The sequence below is a fragment of the Panicum virgatum genome, chromosome 3N, assembly GCF_016808335.1.
Source record: "Panicum virgatum strain AP13 chromosome 3N, P.virgatum_v5, whole genome shotgun sequence".
Classification (NCBI taxonomy): Eukaryota; Viridiplantae; Streptophyta; class Magnoliopsida; order Poales; family Poaceae; genus Panicum; species Panicum virgatum.
Window position 1 is genome coordinate 7,541,837 of NC_053147.1, and position 23,696 is coordinate 7,565,532.

Genomic DNA, 23,696 nt, shown 5'->3' on the forward strand with positions numbered 1-23,696 from the left:
TCTGTCGGTCGCTGCCTGGTCGCGAGATTTTTTTGAGCGGTCATGTTAGTACCGGGTGGAGGCTCCACCAAGTACTAATATGATACTTTTTTATACTGGATGGAGTCTCTACCTGGTATTAAATATTTTGGGTGTCATTTAGTACCGGCTGGAGCCACCAGCCGGCACTAAATGGTTACCTTTCAGTGTTGGTGGCGCTCTCTAATATTACGAGCCGGTACTAAATGGTCTCTGTAGGTACTGTGCTATAGGACCAGTACTAATATGCATGTTAGTACCAGGTGAAATACAACCGGTATTGACAGCTGCGGACGAATGACCATTTCTCTAGTAGTGTACAAGTACATGTACCTACATCTATGAGTAGCTTCGAGGGAGGAGGTCGTTAAGTCCTCAGATTAACAAGCATACAACCATGTGTGTTAACTTTAAGACTCAACCCCGAACGGATAAGTTCTACCATAAGAAATATAACCAATTGTTCGTATTACCAGTGCCTTCACAAATGAGTTCGTGTTACTAGGTTCCTTTACAAATGCTTCTTTACAAAAAAAAAGAATGTATTATGTAAATTTATAACGGTCTCCAATCATAAATATAATTCGTTTAGGATTAACGAGGAAAGAGATGCAGGTTTTACTAGCAATTCACGTGAAAATTCGGCATTTGTTATGAAATAATTTTCCATGATAAATGCATTAACACAACCTTAAAATTTTAATTTCTATGATTTCTTGTATATTATTGTGAGTGTCTGAGTTATATTGTGTAATTATAAAAAGAAAAGGAAAGAACGTGTACACACCGACATTAGCTCGATCATGTTGAAGTTATATGTTTGGATTTCGGAGGATCAAGAAAAGATTAAAAAAAGACCAAACAATAAAGAACCCAGGCAACAAGTATAAGCGAGTGCTAAATTAATTATTAGAATGTAACCGATCGTCCTGCTGGTATTTTCGCATCTCGCTCAGAGCAAACGTTAGTCGATCCATAAATGCTAAATATAAGCACCGCCTGCCAAATTAATTAGCCCGCGCAATTTAAGCAGTAATCAAATCGAACCAGCGACTGGCCGGACACTGTATATAGGCAGCGGCGCCCCTGCTATCGTTTGCACACAGCGCATCTGTCCAAGAAGCAAGCACCGATCGATATCGATAGAGAGGAGCTCGATCAGGCTAGCTAGTAGCTACCAACAATGGCGGCGCTCGTCCTGCTGCTGCTGCTGCCCCTGATGCTCTCCTCTACGGTGTTGGAGGCGGCGCGCCAACCTGGTCATCTGGGCAAATGGGAGGCCCCGATCATCTACCCGACGCCGCAGACCCCGTGGAACCCGCCGATCATCTACCCGACGCCGCAAACGCCGTGGAACCCGCCGGTCGTCTACCCGTCGCCTACCCGTCGCCGATCAAACCTCCTCCACACTCCGGCGGGCACCTGGACGTGGACCTGCCCTCCGTGGTATGAGCGGGCTGCCTGAAGACCCTGCCGACTGGTCGCCGGCGCCGAGGAAGCCGTATGTAGGGTGACCCTGATATTATACAGTATGGTTTATGAGCAGTGGCAAAGCCAGCCCGAGAATTCACCTAGGGCGGACTCATACTCTAAAATTTTCGCTACTAACAACAGCTTGCATGTTTTGAGCAAAAATGGTAGAACAACCAACAAAAATCAAGATGTTACCTTTTAATAATGGAAGTATCAATAATAGATGTTTCAATAGACAAATGAAGTACAAAACCTGTCATTTTTTTACACAAGTCAATTAGAAAACAACATTAATCATAAAACATTGAAGAATGTAAAAAGGACGTCTAAACATACCTTTCCTAAAGCACTAAGGACTTCGAGGCCGCTTTTGATGTGGAAAACTCATCTTCCGATCTGTATAGTTCACGAATTGAATCAGTCAATTGGCTATAAATAATCAAATCAAATAATGAAGCACAGACTTGGCAATACCTAATTTCTTATAGCGCTTTGTGACAGAACCGCCAAATTAAAACTCAAATTAAGCTAAATGGCCATCATTTGAACACATCAGGCACATTTGGCTTAACGGTTTAATTTGACAGTCCTTTCGAAACCGACATTCCGATCGAAACAAACACCAGTAGTCCCACGCGAAGGTGAGCGCAGGCAGTACAAACATGACGAGCACATAAAAATATGATTACAATACCGAGTATAGTACATTAAGTTCTACAGACCTGGTTTAATTACATATGTATTATACAAGAGCAACTTTATTTTAACACAAAGTCCAATATAGAAACCTGACGTCTATAATACACGAAGTGCTGTATCGAATCACACACTCAGCCCACGGGTGTGTGATTTGGAAACTAGCCATGACTAAGCATCTGGTCCGGCCACCTCCCAACCATCCGCGCCAAGCTGGATGAACTTAGCACAACAAGGGCAGAAGTCTACCTCATACTGACCTGAAATAGTTTGAGCCACAACCCTGAGTATACTAATACTCCGCAAGGCTTACCCGACCAGTGGGTATAACTTAGCCCACATAACGCTTTTGGCTATTGGTTACTTTTGCAGAAAAAGCTCTAGAAACGAGTCCTTATTTTCCCTCTTTTAGCTCCAAATTCTATATTCATAAATCATTAACTATTATTTGCACCTGCTAAGCAATCATAACAACATGGAGTAATAATTCCTGGTAGACCCTACTACTCATCACTTAAAATCTATATAGCATCACTACGATGTGGTGCCGTGATCAAGGTGCTCATATCCGAGATGCGACGTACGGCGGATCGATCCGATTTAACCTTGCAAGGTGGACCTAACCAACACGGCACGTATTTGCCCCGTCGGACTATACATGCCAACCATTCCCCTCCCCACCTCGAACTACAGAACCGCCCCACCTGCATATAGTCAGCCGAGCCCTACGAGAGACCACCAAAAGTAAACTTAAACATCCCATTTCTCCGCGGCCACTCGACTCGCCCTAAGGGGTGGGTAGAAGTTCTGTACTTTCGAAACAAGGCAGTACTTGGATTACCGGTTTCGACTACCTCCTACTCCCGGCATGCGGTTAGTACAATTCAAACTCGATCACAGGGCCAGGCAACGAACGGTCCTTAACCGACACAGGCGGGGCTAACCTTTCCCCCGTCCGGTCTCCAATTACTTTTCCTTTCTTACCTAATTCCATAATCCATATATTCAGAAAAACTAAATCCCCTACATCTCGCGAGTGACCCAAATCACTCGACTTCTACCGAATTCTATTAAGCGTAGCATTTCTATCGTCTTCTATATACTAGTATAATCCGAGGAAACCTATGGATCATGCAACTAGGGTTCCAACAAAACCTAAACCTAATGCACAGGTAGTAGTTGAAACATAATCATAGGTGTGATAATTCGAAATAAAAGGACGTGCACCGGGGCTTGCCTGTGGGCTGCTGCTCAGAGCTAGTGTCCACTGGGCCTTGGGCCGGGTCGTCACGAAACGCCTGCGGGGCTGGCTCCGTCTGCTCCTGCGGCTCCGCGATCACCTCGTATACGACTTCCTCGGTCGCGGATTCTATATGTATGCATATGAAACAATGAGTAAATGTCATGCATATGAGGCAATGAGTAAATGCCAACATGACTTTGCCATTAGATGATAAACATTAAACAAATTAACAATTTACATAAAAGGATGCAAGTATGGTGATAAATAACTTTAATCCTAAGTGCTAGGAACAATTAGAGGCCAAATTATCAATTAGAGCATGGTTTGCTATAAAATAAAATATGACTAGTAAGGACATTATTATTTGCCTCTTATAATTTGTATAAAATCTATATGTAAAATAAATATTATTATACCTATACACATAATTAAGTTTGGTTACATATTATATTCGTATACTAAACTAAGTCCTATGAGTATGAAAATTTTATGGTGGATCACTCATGTTTAAAGTAATCTACTGCAAAAATCTCATAATTTTTAGATTAACAGATCTATAGAAATTAATTAAGCAAAACTAAATACAATCTAAATTATTGCAGGGGTAAAAAGGTCATTTTGCCACTGTGGATATTTTTCCTCTATAGATCTTGCTCTAACAAATCAAACAAAATTTATTTCATATTTTTCGCATTTTTCTTTGAATTTATATGGACTTTACAAATCACAGCCGAAATAAATAAACAAAATAAAAGAAATCCTTAACCCCCCTGACCAGTGGGCCCCACTGGTCAGTGGGACAAAACAGGGGAGGGGGCGGTTCTGGCCAGGAATAGGGCCCGCGGCGACGGCGGCCAGCGGCAGCCCGCGCAGGGCGCAGCCGCGGCCCCGACAGGGCCCCCGCGCGCGCGGCTCTGGGCAGCGGATTAGCCCGCGGCGGCGGCGGCGCAGGGGGCGACGCGGCGGCGGCGCCACTGGGGCGACGCGGCGGCGGCGGCGCTCGCCGTTCCAGGCGGCGGCGGGGCCAAGCGGCGGCGGCGCGAGGCAGTGCAAGCATCAGTGGAGCTAGGCGGCCTCAGTGCGCACGCTAGCATGGCACGTGGTGGCGCGAGGGATCCCCGCGGCGTACGGCAGCGGCGAAGCACCCCGGCCGGCGGCGGCAAGGCATGGAACGAGCGTGGAAATCAAGCGAACGCGAGGGAACGTGGAGGGCCTGAGTACCAGTGGCTCACCTAGGGTCGATTTGAGCCGTCAAGCAATGAAAACGATGATCGGACGAGGGAGTTCGACGGCGACCAGAGCTCCGAGCGGCTTTAATGGCTGGCGGCCGGGGAACCTCCGATTTCCGGCGAAGCAGGGGTCGTGGCTAGGATTGGAAGGGTTGGGAAGGTCGCTAGAGAGGTGTAGGAGCTTCGGGTGAAATGGATTTGGAATTCGTGGAGCGGAGCTCGCGAATCGGGCCGGCGAGCATGAACTGCTCAGACGCTGTCCATGGTGAGCAGAGGAAGGAGAAGGAGAGCGAGGCGAGGCGCAGAGAGAAGTGAGGCAGGTGGCGAGCTCGGGAGAGGGGCGTGGTCGACTTGGCGACGCCACCGACGGCCGAGCACGCGGCGACGTTCCTCGACGGCCACGCAACGGCTTCGGGAGGCATCGGCGCCATTACTGCGAACGTGCGCACAGGGAGAAGTATGGGAGAGGAGGGAGAGAGACTGACATGTGGGGGCCACGTGTAAGAAAATTTGTTTATTTGAATTCTAATTTTAGGATTGTTACAATCCTTCCCCCTAAAAGAAATCTCGTCCCGAGATTTAGGAGAAAAGTGCCGAATTGAAAGGAAGTCGGAAAATCATATACCTTGGTATAATTGGAGCAACTCAGGACATTTGGATTGAACAAATTCCTCCGTTTCCCAGGTAGCTTCTCGCTCTGAGTGATTACTCCATTGTACCTTATAGAAATTGCTGGTTTGATTTCGAGTGACCCGAGTCTTGTGATCAACAATTTTAACTGGATGCTCTGGATAGACAAGATCGGGCTCCACTTGTAACTTCTCTATGTCCATTATTTTGTTTGGAACACGGAGGCATTTCCTGAGCTGGGAGACATGGAATATATTATGAACTGCGGATAATTGGGCAGGAAGTTCCAGGCGATATGCTACTGGCCCACATTGTTCAATGATAGGAAAAGGCCCAACAAAACGAGGGGCAAGCTTTCCCTTCACACCGAACCGTTGGACTCCTCTCATTGGAGATACCCGTAAATAAACATGATCTCCCACTTGGAACGAAATCGCTTGACGTTTCTTGTCCGCGTAGCTTTTCTGCCGGGATTGGGCTATTTTCAAGTTCTCCTGTATAACCCGGACTTATTCTTCCGCCTCACTGACCATATCAGGGCCGAATACATTTCTCTCACCGGCTTCTGACCAATTCAATGGAGTTCTACACCTTCGCCCATATAATGCCTCAAAAGGAGCCATTTTGATGCTTTCCTGATAGCTGTTATTGTAGGAAAATTCAGCTAAAGGTAGACACTCATCCCATTTATGACTATAGGTGAGTGCACAGGCTCTAAGCATATCTTCGAGAATCTGATTTATTCTTTCCGTCTGACCATCGGTCTGAGGATGATAAGCCGAACTGAGAATGAGTTGAGTACCAAGGGCTGCATGGAAGTGTTCCCAAAAACGTGCAACGAATTGGGTACCACGGTCAGAAATGATAGTCTTGGGTACTCCATGCAAACTCAGGATACGACTGATATATAGCTCAGCATAATGTTGTGCCCTATAGATGGTTTTTACGGGAAGGAAATGAGCTGACTTCGTCAGACGGTCCACAATAACCCAAATAGAATCATATCCTTTAGAAGTCTTGGGAAGTCCAACAATGAAATCCATACTAATATCTTCCCATTTTCCTGATGGAATAGTCAGCGGTTGAAGAAGACCAGCTGATCTCAAGTGGCTTGCTTTAACTCTTTTACAAATGTCACACTCAGACACATATTTGGCAATTTCCCGCTTCATTCTTGTCCACCAAAATCGCTGCTTCAAATCTTGATACATTTTATTGCTGCCCGGGTGGATAGAATACCTAGAGAGATGAGCTTCATCAAGGATTTGTTTTCGGAGCTCTAAATCTTTAGGTACCACCAAACGATCCTTGAACCATAGAATTCCAGCCTCATCTAAATAAAAACACTTCACCCCCGGGTCATTTTCCGCAAGTCTTTGGCGAATCTTTTCCATCCCGACATTATGTTCTTGAGCAGAAATAATCCGATCTCGAAGAGTAGGTGAAAGGACCAAATTATTAAGACTGCCACGTGTGATGATCCCCAAGTTTAACTTTTCCAGTTCATAACAAAGGGTTTCGTTGAAAGGCACAATAGACAGGCAGTTGCACTGAGCCTTGCGGCTTAAAGCATCTGCTACCACATTGGTCTTACCCGGGTGATAGTGAATCTCCAAATCATAATCTTTAATCAATTCCAACCATCGCCTTTGGCGTAGATTTAGCTCATTCTGGGTGAAAATATACTTGAGACTTTTATGGTCCGTATATATGTGAACAGGATTGCCCAGAAGATAATGACGCCAGATCTTCAAAGCATGAACCACTGCTGCTAGTTCTAAATCATGAGTGGCATAATTTTCCTCATGTCGCCGGAGTGCTCTGGAAGCATAAGCAATTACTCGACGGTCTTGCATGAGGACACAACCTAAACCCGTACCCGATGCATCACAATATACATCAAAGGGTCGAGTAATATCAGGTTGGGCTAAAACAGGGGCAGATGTCAATAGTTTCCTCAAGGTCAGAAAAGCCTGATCACATTTATCGTTCCAATTAAATTTCACCCCTTTCTTGAGCAACTCAGTCATGGGCTTAGCAATTTTTGAAAAATCCGGAACAAACCGCCGGTAATACCCTGCTAGCCCAAGAAAACTCCGAATTTCCGGAACAGATGTAGGTGCTTCCCAATTCAAAACATCTTGGATTTTACTGGGATCAACAGAAATTCCATTTTCTGATATAACATGACCCAGGAATGGAACCTCCTTTAGCCAAAACTCACACTTGGTGAATTTGGCATACAACTTGTGTTCCTGAAGACGCTGGAGAACAATGCGAAGATGCTCAGCATGTTCTTCTTCATTCTTGGAGTATATAAGAATGTCGTCAATGAAAACCACGACAAACTTATCTAACTCGGGCATAAACACCGAGTTCATGAGATACATGAAATGAGCCGGGGCATTCGTCAATCCAAATGACATAACGAGATATTCATAAAGCCCATATCGTGTGGAGAAAGCTGTCTTTGGGATATCTTCGAGCCTAATTTTTATTTGATGATAGCCCGATCGAAGATCAATTTTGGAGAATACCTTGGCCCCAACTAACTGATCAAACAAAATATCAATTCGGGGAAGTGGATATTTGTTTTTGATAGTGACAGCATTCAAAGGCCGATAGTCCACGCACAACCTGAGGCTTTGATCTTTCTTCTTAACAAAGAGCGCTGGACAGCCCCAAGGTGAAGTGCTAGGACGGATATAACCCTTATCAAGCAACTCCTGTAATTGCTTCTTTAGTTCTGCTAACTCATTGGGTGGCATACGATAAGGTCTTCTGGAAATTGGTGCCGTTCCCGGTTGCAATTCAATGGTAAACTCGATCTTACGGTCAGGTGGCATGCCTGGTAAGTCATCCGGAAAAACATCCGGGTATTCACACACCACTGGTATTTCAGCCAGACTTTTGGCCTCAACCTGATTCACTGTGGGTGTCGAAGGTATATGGTCCATCAGATTCAAAATTATAGAACCATGCAAAGGAGAATTAATGTGCACAGACTGAGAAAGGGTGTCCAGAATGACTCCATGAACCCCCATCCAATTCATGCCAAGAATAATATCCATTTTCTGAGTTGGTAACACTATAAGCTGTGTGGCAAAAACCTTTCCCTGAAACAGCAAGGGCACTTGCCTAACAATTTGATTGGTAATTAAATGCCCCCCGGGTGAATGAATATTGTACGGCCTTGATATATTTTCCACTTCCAACCCAAGTCTACTGGCACATTCATTCCTAATGAAAGTGTGAGAGGCACCAGAATCAAATAATACAGTAACAGGGAGATTGTTAACTGAAAACATACCCGCCATCACTTGAGCTCCCTCAGGAACATCCTCTTGAGTGGTATAATGCACGCGTCCTGGCTTGAAATGAGCCACTCTCGGCTTCTGATTGTGCTGATTAGAACCCTGAACTTGTTTAGGTGGCATAGGGCATTCACGTGCAAAATGACCAACTTGACCACAGTTGTAACAGGGAGGAAAATTAGGGCGTACACCCTGCGGCTGCAACCCCGTCTTCTGCACATTCTGCTGAGGCACCGGAGATCTGGCTACCCCTTGAGGTTGTGGGTACTGAGGTGGTCTATATCCCGACTGGTACTGTGTTGGCCGATAACCCGACTGCTGTTGTGGAGGCCGATATGTGGCCTGATACTGTACTGGTCGGTACACCGGCCGATGCTGATAAGGTGCACGAGGGGGTCCGGCCTGAATCAGACGAAACCTCTGACTAGCCTGACTAGAAGATCCACCCATTGGTGCCTTCCTCTTTTTCTCTGCTTGGTGAGCTATACGAGCGTCCTCTTGAGTGATAGCCCCATTGACCAACTCACTAAAAGTGTTGAATTTAAACATAACCAAGCGTTCCTGGAGCTTGCTGCTAAGCCCCTGCCTGAAGCATGCTTGTTTCTTTTCATCTGTTTCCACATGATATCCAGCATATTGAGACAAGGTGTTGAAAGATTGAGCGTATTGCGTCACAGTATTATTGCCCTGTTTCAGAGCCAAGAACTCATTAAGCTTCCTGCGAATCACCCTTGCGGGGATATGATGTGCCCTGAAAGCTTCCTTGAACTCATCCCAAGAAAACCGAGTGCCAGCAGGAAACATAGCTACGTGATTATCCCACCACGTACGTGCAGGACCTCTGAGCTGCTGAGCTGCAAATGATGCCTTGTCATTGTCATCATACTGATATAGAGTGAACTTGGACTCAATGGTCCGGAGCCAACTGTCAGCTTCCAGTGGCTCATCCGCCTTATGGAAAAGCGGTGGCTGAGTACCCAAGAACTCCTGATACCCAGGGACAGGCGGCTGGTGATGATTATGATTTCCATGCCGCGGTGCAGCACCCTGATGAACGAGCTGACGGAGCAGTTCCGTCTGTTCATCGCGCCCAGTCAACATGGCCGCGATTGCCTCAACCAAATTGGGAGGCGGTGGCAGCGCATTAGCACCATTGGGCGCAGAGGAATCATTATCGGTGTTCGGCATTCTGCAATTAATCATGAATCGATTAGTTCCAATATCTGATTAAATTAAATAATCATGATAGCAACTAATATTCAATTCATGAAAAATGCTGAATTTAGAACACCGACTAAATAACTCAATATTTGTATCACCAATTTTCTGCCCCACAATTGTAACAAGAATAACTGGATCATGCATGAAGGAGGTACAACCAATTTTTTTGCATCATCTAGTGAATACAAAATAGGCCCCAATTAACTCTCAAAATCACAAATCTTCGCGGTATAGATTTGACAATACTTCCCCCAACTATACGTCCAAAAATTCACAATTTTTGCAAGCGAGTGGCTATCAAAATACTCTACAACTTTTGTATAACTCGCTAACCCACTCTTATAATGCAATGAATGGTATTATGCATGATCGTCCTACGTCACCCTTCCAACAAAAATTTGCCGACAATAATAGGGCAATATACGTGGTCTTTCGGTGGCAACATACGCTCTCAATTATATAATCGATTTCTACACGCCTTAACTTACGAGTTCGTTTGTTAGTGTACCTGTAGAAATCACATGATATACAGATATATGCATATATCCACGACTGGACCCTTCGTGCCAGCACACACGAACGGCCCCCCATGTGTCATACGCCACATGGGTAACGCATATGCAGTTGCCCACATATTCACACATACATCACCATCCACTATAGAGATGGCGCCCATGCGTTTAACGCTGCATGGACAGCGCTGCATACGTTACCGAGGCAACGTATTCACTTCCCGTACAAATCGCCTTACGGGACATCCAAGGGTACACGTGTCCCAAGGTACACGGTCATAACCAATCGCATGACAGATTTACATCTCGTAACATTGCCTTACAAAATGGCCGTGCTCACAATCACACGGTGGGAAGTCCGCGCTCCATATCAGGCGGCAGATAGCGACAGACTCATTTGAATGGAGCCTTATCACCTCCTCGTATGCTCATCATACGGGACCCGCGCACGTATGAAACACGTGGGCTATTCTAAGGACTACCAAGAATGCTCACCTTGCTTACCTCAGCGTAGGTGCGTCGTTACAATATTAAGTAAGGGTTGTGCAAGAAATTAAGGTTTAACAGAAAGAATGTGCTGGAAGTTAGTGAATATAAATATTGCCACCTATTTATAAATAACCAAGTACTATATAGGGCTTAATACGGATTTAATCGCAAAGCGCGACTGAAACGATTTTCTTTACAACCCAGAAATTCTTTTTAATTTTGAAAACCTAGAAAATAGTCACATCCATACCACCCCTGGTGTATTTCGGCTCTGATACCAGCTGTGACAGAACCGCCAAATTAAAACTCAAATTAAGCTAAATGGCCATCATTTGAACACATCAGACACATTTGGCTTAACGGTTTAATTTGACAGTCCTTTCGAAACCGACATTCCGATCGAAACAAACACCAGTAGTCCCACGCGAAGGTGAGCGCAGGCAGTACAAACATGACGAGCACATAAAAATATGATTACAATACCGAGTATAGTACATTAAGTTCTACAGACCTGGTTTAATTACATATGTATTATACAAGAGCAACTTTATTTTAACACAAAGTCCAATATAGAAACCTGACGTCTATAATACACGAAGTGCTGTATCGAATCACACACTCAGCCCACGGGTGTGTGATTTGGAAACTAGCCATGACTAAGCATCTGGTCCGGCCACCTCCCAACCATCCGCGCCAAGCTGGATGAACTTAGCACAACAAGGGCAGAAGTCTACCTCATACTGACCTGAAATAGTTTGAGCCACAACCCTGAGTATACTAATACTCCGCAAGGCTTACCCGACCAGTGGGTATAACTTAGCCTACATAACTAGACATGCAAGGCTTTTGGCTGTTGGTTACTTTTGCAGAAAAAGCTCTAGAAACGAGTCCTTATTTTCCCTCTTTTAGCTCCAAATTCTATATTCATAAATCATTAACTATTATTTGCACCTGCTAAGCAATCATAACAACATGGAGTAATAATTCCTGGTAGACCCTACTACTCATCACTTAAAATCTATATAACATCACTACGATGTGGTGCCGTGATCAAGGTGCTCATATCCAAGATGCGACGTACGGCGGATCGATCCGATTTAACCTTGCAAGGTGGACCTAACCAACACGGCACGTATTTGCCCCGTCGGACTATACATGCCAACCATTCCCCTCCCCACCTTGAACTACAGAACCGCCCCACCTGCATATAGTCAGCCGAGCCCTACGAGAGACCACCAAAAGTAAACTTAAACATCCCATTTCTCCGCGGCCACTTGACTCGCCCTAAGGAGTGGGTAGAAGTTCTGTACTTTCGAAACAAGGCAGTACTCGGATTACCGGTTTCGACTACCTCCTACTCCCGGCATGCGGTTAGTACAATTCAAACTCGATCACAGGGCCAGGCAACGAACGGTCCTTAACCGACACAGGCGGGGCTAACCTTTCCCCCGTCCGGTCTCCAATTACTTTTCCTTTCTTACCTAATTTCATAATCCATATATTCAGAAAAACTAAATCCCCTACATCTCGCGAGTGACCCAAATCACTCGACTTCTACCGAATTCTATTAAGCGTAGCATTTCTATCGTCTTCTATATACTAGTATAATCCGAGGAAACCTATGGATCATGCAACTAGGGTTCCAACAAAACCTAAACCTAATGCACAGGTAGTAGTTGAAACATAATCATAGGTGTGATAATTCGAAATAAAAGGACGTGCACCGGGGCTTGCCTGTGGGCTGCTGCTCAGAGCTAGTGTCCACTGGGCCTTGGGCCGGGTCGTCACGAAACGCCTGCGGGGCTGGCTCCGTCTGCTCCTGCGGCTCCGCGATCACCTCGTATACGACTTCCTCGGTCGCGGATTCTATATGCATGCATATGAAACAATGAGTAAATGTCATGCATATGAGGCAATGAGTAAATGCCAACATGACTTTGCCATTAGATGATAAACATTAAACAAATTAACAATTTACATAAAAGGATGCAAGTATGGTGATAAATAACTTTAATCCTAAGTGCTAGGAACAATTAGAGGCCAAATTATCAATTAGAGCATGGTTTGCTATAAAATAAAATATGACTAGTAAGGACATTATTATTTGCCTCTTATAATTTGTATAAAATCTATATGTAAAATAAATATTATTATACCTATACACATAATTAAGTTTGGTTACATATTATATTCGTATACTAAACTAAGTCCTATGAGTATGAAAATTTTATGGTGGATCACTCATGTTTAAAGTAAGCTACTGCAAAAATCTCATAATTTTTAGATTAACAGATCTATATAAATTAATTAAGCAAAACTAAATACAATCTAAATTATTGCAGGGGTAAAAAGGTCATTTTGCCACTGTGGATATTTTTCCTCTATAGATCTTGCTCTAACAAATCCAACAAAATTTATTTCATATTTTTCGCATTTTTCTTTGAATTTATATGGACTTTACAAATCACAGCCGAAATAAATAAACAAAATAAAAGAAATCCTTAACTCCCCCCTGACCAGTGGGCCCCACTGGTCAGTGGGACAAAACAGGGGAGGGGGCGGTTCTGGCCAGGCGCGTAGCATGGCGCGCGGCGCGCGACGCAGGGGGCTAGGGCCCTCGGCGACGGCGGCCAGCGGCAGCCCGCGCAGGGCGCAGCCGCGGCCCAGACAGGGCCCCCGCGCGCGCGGCTCTGGGCAGCGGATTAGCCCGCGGCGGCGGCGGCGCACTGGGGCGACGCGGCGGCGGCGGCGGGGCCAAGCGGCGGCGGCGCGAGGCAGTGCAAGCATCAGTGGAGCTAGGCGGCCTCAGTGCGCACGCTAGCATGGCACGTGGTGGCGCGAGGGATCCCCGCGGCGTACGGCAGCGGCGAAGCACCCCGGCCGGCGGCGGCAAGGCATGGAACGAGCGTGGAAATCAAGCGAACGCGAGGGAACGTGGAGGGCCTGAGTACCAGTGGCTCACCTAGGGTCGATTTGAGCCGTCAAGCAACGAAAACGATGATCGGACGAGGGAGTTCGACGGCGACCAGAGCTCCGAGCGGCTTTAATGGCTGGCGGCCGGGGAACCTCCGATTTCCAGCGAAGCAGGAGTCGTGGCTAGGATTGGAGGGGTTGGGAAGGTCGCTAGAGAGGTGTAGGAGCTTCGGGTGAAATGGATTTGGAATTCGTGGAGCGGAGCTTGCGAATCGGGCCGGCGAGCATGAACTGCTCAGACGCTGTCCATGGTGAGCAGAGGAAGGAGAAGGAGAGCGAGGCGAGGCGCAGAGAGAAGTGAGGCAGGTGGCGAGCTCGGGAGAGGGGCGTGGTCGACTTGGCGACGCCACCGACGGCCGAGCACGCGGCGACGTTCCTCGACGGCCACGCAACGGCTTCGGGAGGCATCGGCGCCATTACTGCGAACGTGCGCACAGGGAGAAGTATGGGAGAGGAGGGAGAGAGACTGACATGTGGGGGCCACGTGTAAGAAAATTTGTTTATTTGAATTCTAATTTTAGGATTGTTACACGCTTCTTTCCTACTGGAATTGAAGATGCCTGCCTAGTTGTAGTGGCAATGCCACCGCTATTTGAACCAATTTGATCTCCAGATATATTTTCCCCACCCACAACAGATTCATCTGCTTCTCTGTCCATCACCAAATGACTAAAAATCCCTAAAAATCCAATCCAAATGAAATGAAGCTTCTGGGTCAGGGGCTCGGGGCAGTCCTCTGACTCTGAGCACGGCTGCACGGGCCACGGGGGTCGGGGCCTCGGGCGGGGCGAGGAGGCCTGCAGGATCCTGCGGCGGCGGCCGGCGGGGGTGGCGTGCGCCGCGCGGGAAACGCCGGCGGCCGGGGGCGAGGGTTGCTGGCTTGCCGCCCTGGCCGGCTGGCCCTACTGCCCTGCAGGCAGATCCCCGCGGGCCGCGGCAGCGGGCGACCCGAACGGCTGAGCGCGCGCCGCGCGGGATCCGCCAGCGCCGGGGGCCGGCGCGGTCTGGCGCGGGCGCGCGGCCGACTGCCGGGGGAGCGAGCGGTGGAGGGGGTGGGGGCGCGGGGCTCAGCCGCTCAGGCGCTGAGGGTAACGCGGTGGCTGCGGCTCGATGCTTGGGCGGACCAGAAGACGAAGACCCGCGGGGCGCTGGGCGCCTGGGCCGAAGGGCGGAGGCTGCAGCCCACCAGGCCAGCGGCCCATGAGGCCCACGCTCGCCAAGTCGCCCCAATCCCAGCCTGGCAGACGACGCCTTCGTCCTCCTCGCGTCGGAGGGCGCCACAGCGCCGCCATTAGGCCTCGGCGCCTCGCCGGAGCTGCAGACTGCGGATTTGATGCGGAGCTCGCCCACAGGGACTTAGGGCGGCCGCCCAAGCTCGCCCTAGTGGTGGCTCCGCCACTGTTTATGAGGAATAATTTTTCAGCTTTAATTTGTATATATGCTCGCAATATGATTTGAACAATCTGAGCTTCTTCATGTGTAAGCTGTGGTGTTTTCATCTGAAGATGATCAGCGCAGTGATTCATGTAGCGTTTGATCTGTTGCTGTTGTGGACAAGAAAGTGTTTCCCGTAGAGTTGTTTCGTTGCTACAGGGGAAAAAATTCTGAATCTCGTGCAAAGTGGGGGCTGCAACGGCGTGCACCGTGCAGGTGGAGCCATGTATTCGACTAGGCCTAGGTTCGTGTGGATTTGTTCATCTCTGTCTACCATGCGAGTTGAGCAGGCGTGACAGCCGTGATGTCATGGTTTGGAGCTCTAAATTCATAGTGCTTGATCATCTCTCAGTTCATCAGCGTAAGCTGGATGTATCACGGTATGATACGGTACAGATGTATGTATAATTACATTTATATCGTTCATTAATTAATTAATTGTAGCCACACTATATATACTGGGAGAGCAAATCGAGCTTATATATATACACTACAGTATACGAGCAGTTGACCAACAGTAGCAAGATTTGCATGCTGATGCGTGCCACCCCAAGATAGGACGACCCAGCGAGCCATGGGCACCCGCAGCATGCACAACACGACCACCGCCAGAATACCAGCAGCGCTGCTGCTTCTGCCGCTGCTTCTACTGCCGGCGAATCCCGTCTCGCCGGCGTCGGTGGCATCTGGCCCACCAGCGCCGGCGACTGGTGGCGTCGTGCTGAGCGAGGTGTCGTCCGTCTCCGGCGGCGTGCTGGTGACGGATGTTTCTCCTTCGAAAGTGCCGCCAGGCGCCGCGACGACGTCCGGCGGCGGTTCCCGGCCGCCGCCGTTGCCGGCAGGTTTGGTGAGCCGGCGGGTCTTGGCGGCGGCCAAGGTCATCCCTCCCTCCGGGCCTAGCCAGGGGAGCAACGAGTACACCCTCCGGCCGCCGGCTGCCCCTCAGGGGTGATGCTGGCTGGAGTGCTTGTCAGCGTAAGAGGCGTGTGCTTTTCAGTGTGCGTTTATGCATCCTAGGCTTGTTAATGTTGATGATCGAGCTTAATTGTAAGATTCTTGCATTGTCATTTCTTGGTCACGGCAAGTTGGCAACGGGCAATTCGAAATAAAAATTCCAAAACTGCTATGACGTTTTCCTCCCGAACAGAAGTCGGAGAGTTGTCATTCATAATGATGATTTGTCGCACGCAAATTAAATGGTGTGCCGTTGTCTTTTGAGTTTGGAAAAGAAGAAGAGGTGATATGGGCATCGAATTTCAAATCTCATATGTAGGATAATGTGAAATATTTTTCATCGCAAAACCATTGATACTGTTTTTTGCGCTAAATTACAATAGTTCTATGGATGCTGGTGGTTAGTGTCAAAGTTATTGAGCGCACGTGTTCCGCATAGAACATAAGGATAGTAGCCTCTCGGAGTCCTTTTCTGGATATCGCGGATTTAGATATAGCAACTCCAACAGATTAGCTAAATGTACTTATATGTAAAAAAATAAAAAGCTCGGTGAAAGCCATCTAACGTACTCGCTTTCATCTTCACCAATATATCACGCTCGGCATCTCTGGACCTCCGCTAGCTATCTTTTCCGAGCGCCCTCGCCATCCGCTCCGTGCATGCCTCTTTCTCCTCCCGCGCTTCCTTCACCTCTATTGCGGCCTCCCGTCACCACCACGCCTGGGTGGGTGCCCCATGGCAACGCCAGTCATCACTCCTCCACAGCTCCCTGTATTGCTGCTCCTCGCCCGCCTCGTCGCCGCCTCCGCCATCGCTCATCCAGCGCGTGCCGCCATCGCCATCGCCGTGGCGCGTCTGCCCCCTCCCCGTCGACGGAACTAGCGGCGCCTTGCTGCTCCTCGCCTGCCTTTGCTGTCGCATTGCCGCACGTCCACGCGAGCTGCCACCTCGTCGCCGCACCCGCCGTCTAGTCCGCCGCCAGGGCTGGTGGCTGGTGGGATGTGGCGGTCTCTGGGGCTGGAGCAGGGGTGGCAACCGTCCAAGTGTGCAAGACAGATGGAGTGGCCCACACGATCCAACGTTTTGAATATGGAGAGTTTGTTTTTTTAGAGTCAGTTGGTTAACCCTGCCATTAGGAAGCTTTTTATTCTTTTTACCTAGTTTGTTATATATTTATTTAGCTAATTTTTAAAAAATCTTTATTTAGCTAGGATTTTTACCTAATCTGTTGGGTTGCTCTAATAGAGATATTTGCAGCCCATATATACAACTGTTTTGTGGTGGTTCCATCTGTCGTCATTAATGTCGTGCTGGATTAAACTCACTGGCATCCATAGCCACCTCAGCAGGCTCCAGCATTGAATACAGCTTAACATACACTTACAAAATGAAGAAATCCATAAATGAGTGCCAAACATACATACATACCTCGGCCATATATAAATCGGTCCAGATCTTCGTCCAAGATTGTACTCTCCTACACAAAGATCACCCAGCAAGAACACCATGACCAAGGCCGCCGCACCCTCGGTTGCGGCTGCGGCTGCGGCGACGGCGCTGGTACTACTAGCGGCGACGCTCCTGACGACCGTGGCAGATGCACGGCCTCTCTTAGATATGTACTCCCAACCATTGCAGTCTCGCACCCACACCCACTCGCGAGTGAGTTGGATCTCCATGTCGTCGAGCCCCGAAATGCCCAGTGATTCGTCGGATCAGTCAACAAAACTGGATGTGATTGGGAGAATCTTGCCACGCAAGATCATACCGCCCTCCGGACCTAGCAACGGCAGCTCCGGCGATCGGCCACCTCTGTCGACGGCGCCGGATGTTGTTGGGAAGATCTTGCCACCAAAGATCATACCGCCCTCTGGGCCTAGCAATGGCAGCTCCGATGACTCGCCACCTCCATCGACGGCGCGGGACATGGTTAAGCCCTTGCCACGGAAGATCATACCACCCTCTGGACCCAGCAACGGCAGCTCCGACGACTCGCCGGCACCGCCGAATGTCATGTAACTTCAGGCAGGAGCATGAATAAAAAGCATGATGATAGGTCATCTACTCTGAAAATTATTAAGCATATACTTATCGGATCCCCAGGCCAAACGTGTCTCTTATGATTTATGAACATGAATTGTTCAGCCTACATTCTTCCTTTCGGAGAAGCGTCTCGCTTTCTATTTTTCCTAAATTGAAAACGCCAAATATCGTGGACCTTTTGCCGATCTGGCGCATATTGGTGAGAAATTTCAGTGGACGTTCGCTAGAGCTGGAACCTGGGAGGAAGAGGTCCCCGAAAGCCAAAGCCACTCGTTTCCATTGGATCTGGAGCTCCCGATGCAAAACATCAACCCTGCATATGTTTACGGGGTGTATTTTGACAGGGAATGCTAGGCATTTATTTATTAAATATCATATGCAGGTTACAGAGAACACGTTGTGACCGCATAGCGCAGTGGATTAGCGCGTCTGACTTCGGATCAGAAGGTCGTGGGTTCGACTCCCACTGTGGTCGCTCCTTTTCTTTTTTCCTTTCCCCTCCTTTGTATTTTATACTGATTTTAAAAAAAAGTTTTTGAACTTTTTTGTACAATTTTCTTCTTTGGAAATCCATTGCGCTGGATTTTCGATCGGACGGTAATATACTTGCGCAGTTGCGCTGCTCTTGCTTTCCCTGGTTGCAGGCAGTCTTGCAGAGCAGAGCGTTTGTTAGCCCGCCGCTGTTGCGCGCCGGCGAACTCCTTCGTCTCCACCCCCCGCCACCCGCATCAGAAGCCGTATGGCCGGCACCGCCTCCGCCGCAGATCCGGGGACGGCGTTCAAGCTCCTCCTCTCCTGCCCCGCCGGCCTCCCTCGCTCCCGCGTGAGTACCTTCTCTCTCGCCCCCCTTCTCCTCCTCCCCCTCCCCCTCTCCCTCCCGATTGCATGATACTCCGTTTCCCCATTTGGACCACCGCACGGCGTCGCGCCCAACTTTCGGTTGACGGATCGTGCTTGTCTGTAATCGCCCTTAGCGCCGTTACATTGTCCCGTACTTATCTGGTCATGCCAGCTTCCCCCAAATCCGAAATGATGTGTTTCAGCTATGCCATTCTTAACAATAAAGTGATGAACTAACCTCAGGCGTTTTGAATTTGCGCTGCAATTGCCATGAACACCCGTGGAGATTGCTTTAGGTTGTTGCTAATTGCGTGGAGTGTGCTATCGCTGTTAGATTGCCATATGAGTGTCTGGTTGCTAGTAGTACAGCACTGTTCTGAGGACTGATGGAGCTCATGTTGTGAACTGAAGGTTTCGGTTAAGTTTGGTCAGTCGTTTGACAGGATTCCCCAACCGGATGCAGCCTTAGAGGAATCTATAAGTGAGGTAATGGGGTCTATCTATATGCTTTCGTCCCCCTTCTCCCCCTCCCCCCTATCCCTCCCGATTGCATGATACGTCTGACGGCGTGGCATCGCGCCTCCGTTTCCCCATTTGGACCACCGCACGGCGTCGCGCTGGACTTTCGGTCGACGGATCGTGCTTGTCTGTAATCGCCCTTAGCACCGTTACATTGTCCCGTACTTATCTGGTCATGCCAGCTTCCCCCAAATCCGGAATGATGTGTTTCAGCTATGCCATTCTGAACAATAAAATGATGAACTAACCTCAGACGTTTGGATTTGCGCTGCAATTGCCATGAACACTCGTGGAGATTGCTTTAGGTTGTTGCTAATTGCGTGGAGTGTGCTATCGCTGATTCGCTGTGAAATTGCCATATGAGTGTCTGGTTGCTAGTAGTACAGCACCCGTTCTGAGGACTGATGGAGCTCATGTTGTGCACTGAAGGTTTCGGTTATGTTTGGTCAGTCGTTTGACAGGATTCCCCATCCGGATGCAGCCTTAGAGGAATCAATAAGTGAGGTAATGGGGTCTATCTATATGCTTTCTCTCAATTGTATGTCTATCTTATGCATGCTTGCATGCATCCAGGTCATCCAATCATCCTAGCGTTTGTTGATCTTTCAGATATGGAACCAAAGGCTTCAGCGGAACCCATCTCTATACAACGGTACAAAGTTTCGGGTATGCATCTTTAGCTCTGTCTTGGTATGCTCTTTTTGCTGCTTCACTGATGGAGATGCTGCCATTTAGTGATAAAGCACATCGTATTAAACTCAGAAAACAGAAAGTTATTTCCATGTTAAGTGATTTGCATGCTCTATACAAATAAACAGATAATATGGCTATTTTGGCCTTTCTCCTTCTCTTAATGCAATGATACGCAGCTCTCCTGCGTATTCGAGAAAAAAAGAATCTGTTCATTTGGACTGGACATAGCATGTTTAATGTAGCTGTTTTTTTTGAAATGAAATGTTTAATGCAGCTGTTCCAGACTTTGTTAAAGTATAGGGGTTTTCTATGCTCGCTTCTGAATCCGATGGGAAATTCCTAGTCAGTTCCAGGCATTATTTCATCCAAAATGCACCTGCATCTTCACTTTTCTTATCTCTACTGAACTGCCAAGCAATGTATGCTTAGTCATGACTCATTACTTGTCCTAGCTTGTGTTAGTATTTCTTTTATAGCTAAAGATGTATCATTGCAACAGTTCATGTACACATTTTTTTTCCGAATGATCTCTGGTATCTGCTTTACTGCATTCACCAAGTATGAAAATACAAAGCTTTGATCATGATCACAAATTTCAGTATGGAGGACATGCTGTGTACTACAAAGATGACTCCAAGGAGTACTGTGTCTCACTTCATTTGGGTCTCACAGACTACAGGTTGGTTTGATCATTTGTAATCATTTCAACAGATCTTCTTTTAAGAAAATAAAATTCCGGCAGCATATATTTCTTCAACTTTTGTCTCTCCCACTATATCTTTCTTTCTGGTATTTCAATGTAATGCCACTATTTAACAACTATGTTTACTTGCAAAAAACAGGACATTTGTGGGAACAAATCTCAATCCATTGTGGGAGAAATTTTTGGTCCCCTCTGAAGGTAATTTGTAATCTTAGACAACTTAATCACAGCTGGCCATGTGCGTTTCGCATCGTAAACTTTGAAGTCTTCTAGTGCCATCACTTTACTACTGAGTACCTAGTATCTATCTGTTTCTTCCATCGGTTCACCTTTCAGAAATGTAAATACTTGATATGTATATTCCTGTCCTTCTGTTATGCTTATGCCTTCCATTTACCAATATGTTTTCTCTAACACACACGAGTCCTCTATAAGGATGAACATCTATCTGGTCTGTAAATGAATATTCATTAGGTAGTTTGCCATAGTGCTTTTTTTTTCTCAGACAACATCGTGTCAGTCTTGACCAAAACATTTCCTCTTTCAATCTGATCGGGTCAGATGATCCTGTGCGTTGCCAACACATGTCAAATCCACTGGGCAATGGTGCAATTGTTGAAACATCTGATCAAAAGATTATTGTATTGCAAAGGAGCCACAATGTGGGGGAGTTTCCAGGATATTATGTTTTCCCTGGAGGACACTCGGAGGTAAATTCTTAAGATTCCTTGACAATATTAAGTGCAGTTGATGAAAGTCAAGATTTGTGTAGATATTAATGTACATCTTAGATTTGCTTGAAGAACTAATATACAAATATAGCTCTACATGTAGCTCCTTTATTCTTTGAAATGACAAAGACAAACAGTACTACTGCGGACTGCAACACAGACTGATTCGGTGGCTTCTTCCAGTGAACATGCTGACATATAATTTTGAGGTAGCATGAGGAACCTTTACCTCATTATTAAGGACTTAGAAAAAAAATTATATGGAGATGGTAATTGAATTTAACTAGAATGCATAAACCTGGCATTTCTCTGCCTTATTTAACTGTCTTTTCTCACCCTAGCAGTCAGTTTTCTGAATCTGAAGTGACTGTAGGAGTTCGGATCAAATTTATAACTTGGAAATAGCCTCTTTTCATTTTTGAGTTGCGACTTGCGAGGGGTGGCAGTTGGCACCTACCTGTTTGTCATTTGATTTAGAAAACTGAAAAGAAAACAAAGATGACTAGAGAGGGCGGACTAGGAAAATTTTCATCTAAATGTAGTTCTGTAAGTCAACAGTATTTTTGTTTTTATATCCTTGAAAAAATCATGGATTGAGTGTCAAATCAGTAAAATGCATGTCATATTACTGAACTTCATTTTGCTTAGATCAGCCACAAGAAATCGGCATCTTGGGTCATCAGACTGATGAAGAAAACCTGGTTCCTCTCACTGAACGAGTTTCACAAGAAATGTATGATGGAATCATCCGTGAAGTAGTTGAGGAAACTGGAGTTCCTGCGAGTTCCCTGGTAAGTACAGACCTACAATGCATGCCATTTTGTGTAATATAATGGTTTGCATGCACAAACAGGACCCAATAGAAAGGGTGTTGTTTAGTTGTTTCTAATTGCCACACCAGAAAGATTTTTTTACTTCAGGATTTTCTTGGCATGTTCATTAACTATTGATATTTACTTTTTTAGACAGATCCTGTCTTCATCGGAGTTTCTTGCCGAGAAATGAATGTTAGACCAGCTGCATTCTTTTTAACAAAATGTGACATTGATTCCACTGGCATAAATGAACTTTATTCTAAAGCTCAAGATGGCTATGAATCGACTAAACTATATGCAGTCTCAGTGGTTAGTTTAACTGCGCTAGCGGCTCTCTCTGATCCTTAGCTTGCCTTTACCTGCTTCCAAATCACTGAAGTTGTTTTTGAATTACAGGAAGAGCTACGAGGAATGAGTCAGCGAATGCCTGGCTGCCACAATGGCGGTTTTGCTCTTTATGAATTGATGAGGAATGAGGCCAAGAGTTTGTGAAGATTCTGAGTTAAACTTAAACAGTCTTTCTTTTGCAGGACTGACTTGCTGATTGGTGATTGCATTAATACATTAGAAATAAGTGTAGATATGTTCATAGCTGACACAAACACAGTGTTGAGCACCATATATTCGCACCCATCATTGCTGGTCTTTATAGTAGATGTGCCATTTCCATCTTTGTCGGGTTGATGGTCTCCCTATACCCTTACAGAAGCTCTGGAAGAAATAAAAGCACGAAGCTCGAATTTTCCTCTGAAGACAGTAATAGAAATTAAATCTCCAGTTGTTTCGCCAACTAAGGCACCCAAGGTCAGCATTACAATGCTAACTCACAATGAGGGAAGACTTTATATTGTAATGATCTTTTAGGTCCTGATCGACGGCCATCGCTGATGCCCTGTTTGTGTTATCTTCCAACGAAAAAGATAATATGTAGTGTAAGGACCCTATGTTAGAGAACATGTCCTGTGTTACAAGTGGATTAGGTGTTACCATATTACCAAACATGGTAACATTTAAACCGGTGCATGTAAAATTGTAATAAAAATATAGATTGATAGAGGATGAAATCATCTACGTGCATGAAAAAATTGAGTTTGAGCAAAAAATTGTGCAGGGAGGAAAAAAAAAGAGAAATCAGCTCTTGAATAGTTGCGGGTCGTGGATCCTA

At 46.6% G+C, this 23,696-nt stretch overlaps 2 protein-coding genes and 1 non-coding gene across 5 annotated transcripts; all 3 read left to right on the forward strand.

The window, feature by feature from the left end:
* The first annotated feature begins 17,662 nt into the window (after nucleotides 1-17,662).
* On the forward strand, nucleotides 17,663-18,263 carry LOC120663638 (proline-rich receptor-like protein kinase PERK12). Its single transcript, XM_039942519.1, has one exon. It carries the CDS (start codon nucleotides 17,694-17,696, stop codon nucleotides 18,204-18,206), a length of 513 nt encoding a protein of 170 aa, XP_039798453.1. The 5' UTR covers nucleotides 17,663-17,693; the 3' UTR covers nucleotides 18,207-18,263.
* A 368-nt stretch (nucleotides 18,264-18,631) lies between these two features.
* Nucleotides 18,632-18,705, forward strand: TRNAR-UCG. The gene has a single exon. It is a non-coding gene; the product is annotated as a tRNA-Arg (tRNA).
* Nucleotides 18,706-18,849: 144 nt separating this feature from the next.
* Nucleotides 18,850-23,626, forward strand: LOC120664057 (nudix hydrolase 9-like). 3 transcript variants are annotated; one of them, XR_005670706.1, is made up of 9 exons: nucleotides 18,851-19,053; nucleotides 20,019-20,093; nucleotides 20,199-20,255; nucleotides 20,882-20,961; nucleotides 21,125-21,183; nucleotides 21,547-21,695; nucleotides 22,370-22,507; nucleotides 22,686-22,840; nucleotides 22,928-23,626. XR_005670706.1 is itself a non-coding variant. In XM_039943031.1 (9 exons), exons 1-9 carry the CDS (start codon nucleotides 18,970-18,972, stop codon nucleotides 23,021-23,023), a joined length of 897 nt encoding a protein of 298 aa, XP_039798965.1. In that variant the 5' UTR covers nucleotides 18,854-18,969; the 3' UTR covers nucleotides 23,024-23,626. The 3 variants fall into 3 exon arrangements, 2 of the variants coding, with proteins under 2 accessions (XP_039798967.1, XP_039798965.1); XM_039943031.1 differs by having other exon boundaries at nucleotides 18,854-19,053; nucleotides 22,682-22,840; XM_039943033.1 differs by lacking the exon at nucleotides 22,686-22,840 and having other exon boundaries at nucleotides 18,850-19,053.
* The last annotated feature ends 70 nt before the right edge of the window (nucleotides 23,627-23,696 follow it).

Coding starts and splice junctions, on each gene's coding strand:
- LOC120663638 (XM_039942519.1), top strand. CDS start 17,694: ATGACCAAGGCCGCCGCACCCTCGGTTGCGGCTGCGGCTGCGGCGACG.
- LOC120664057 (XM_039943031.1), top strand. CDS start 18,970: ATGGCCGGCACCGCCTCCGCCGCAGATCCGGGGACGGCGTTCAAGCTC. Junction 20,094..20,198: donor TAGAGGAATCAATAAGTGAG/GTAATGGGGTCT, acceptor TTGATCTTTCAG/ATATGGAACCAAAGGCTTCA. Junction 21,184..21,546: donor ATTTTTGGTCCCCTCTGAAG/GTAATTTGTAAT, acceptor TGATCGGGTCAG/ATGATCCTGTGCGTTGCCAA.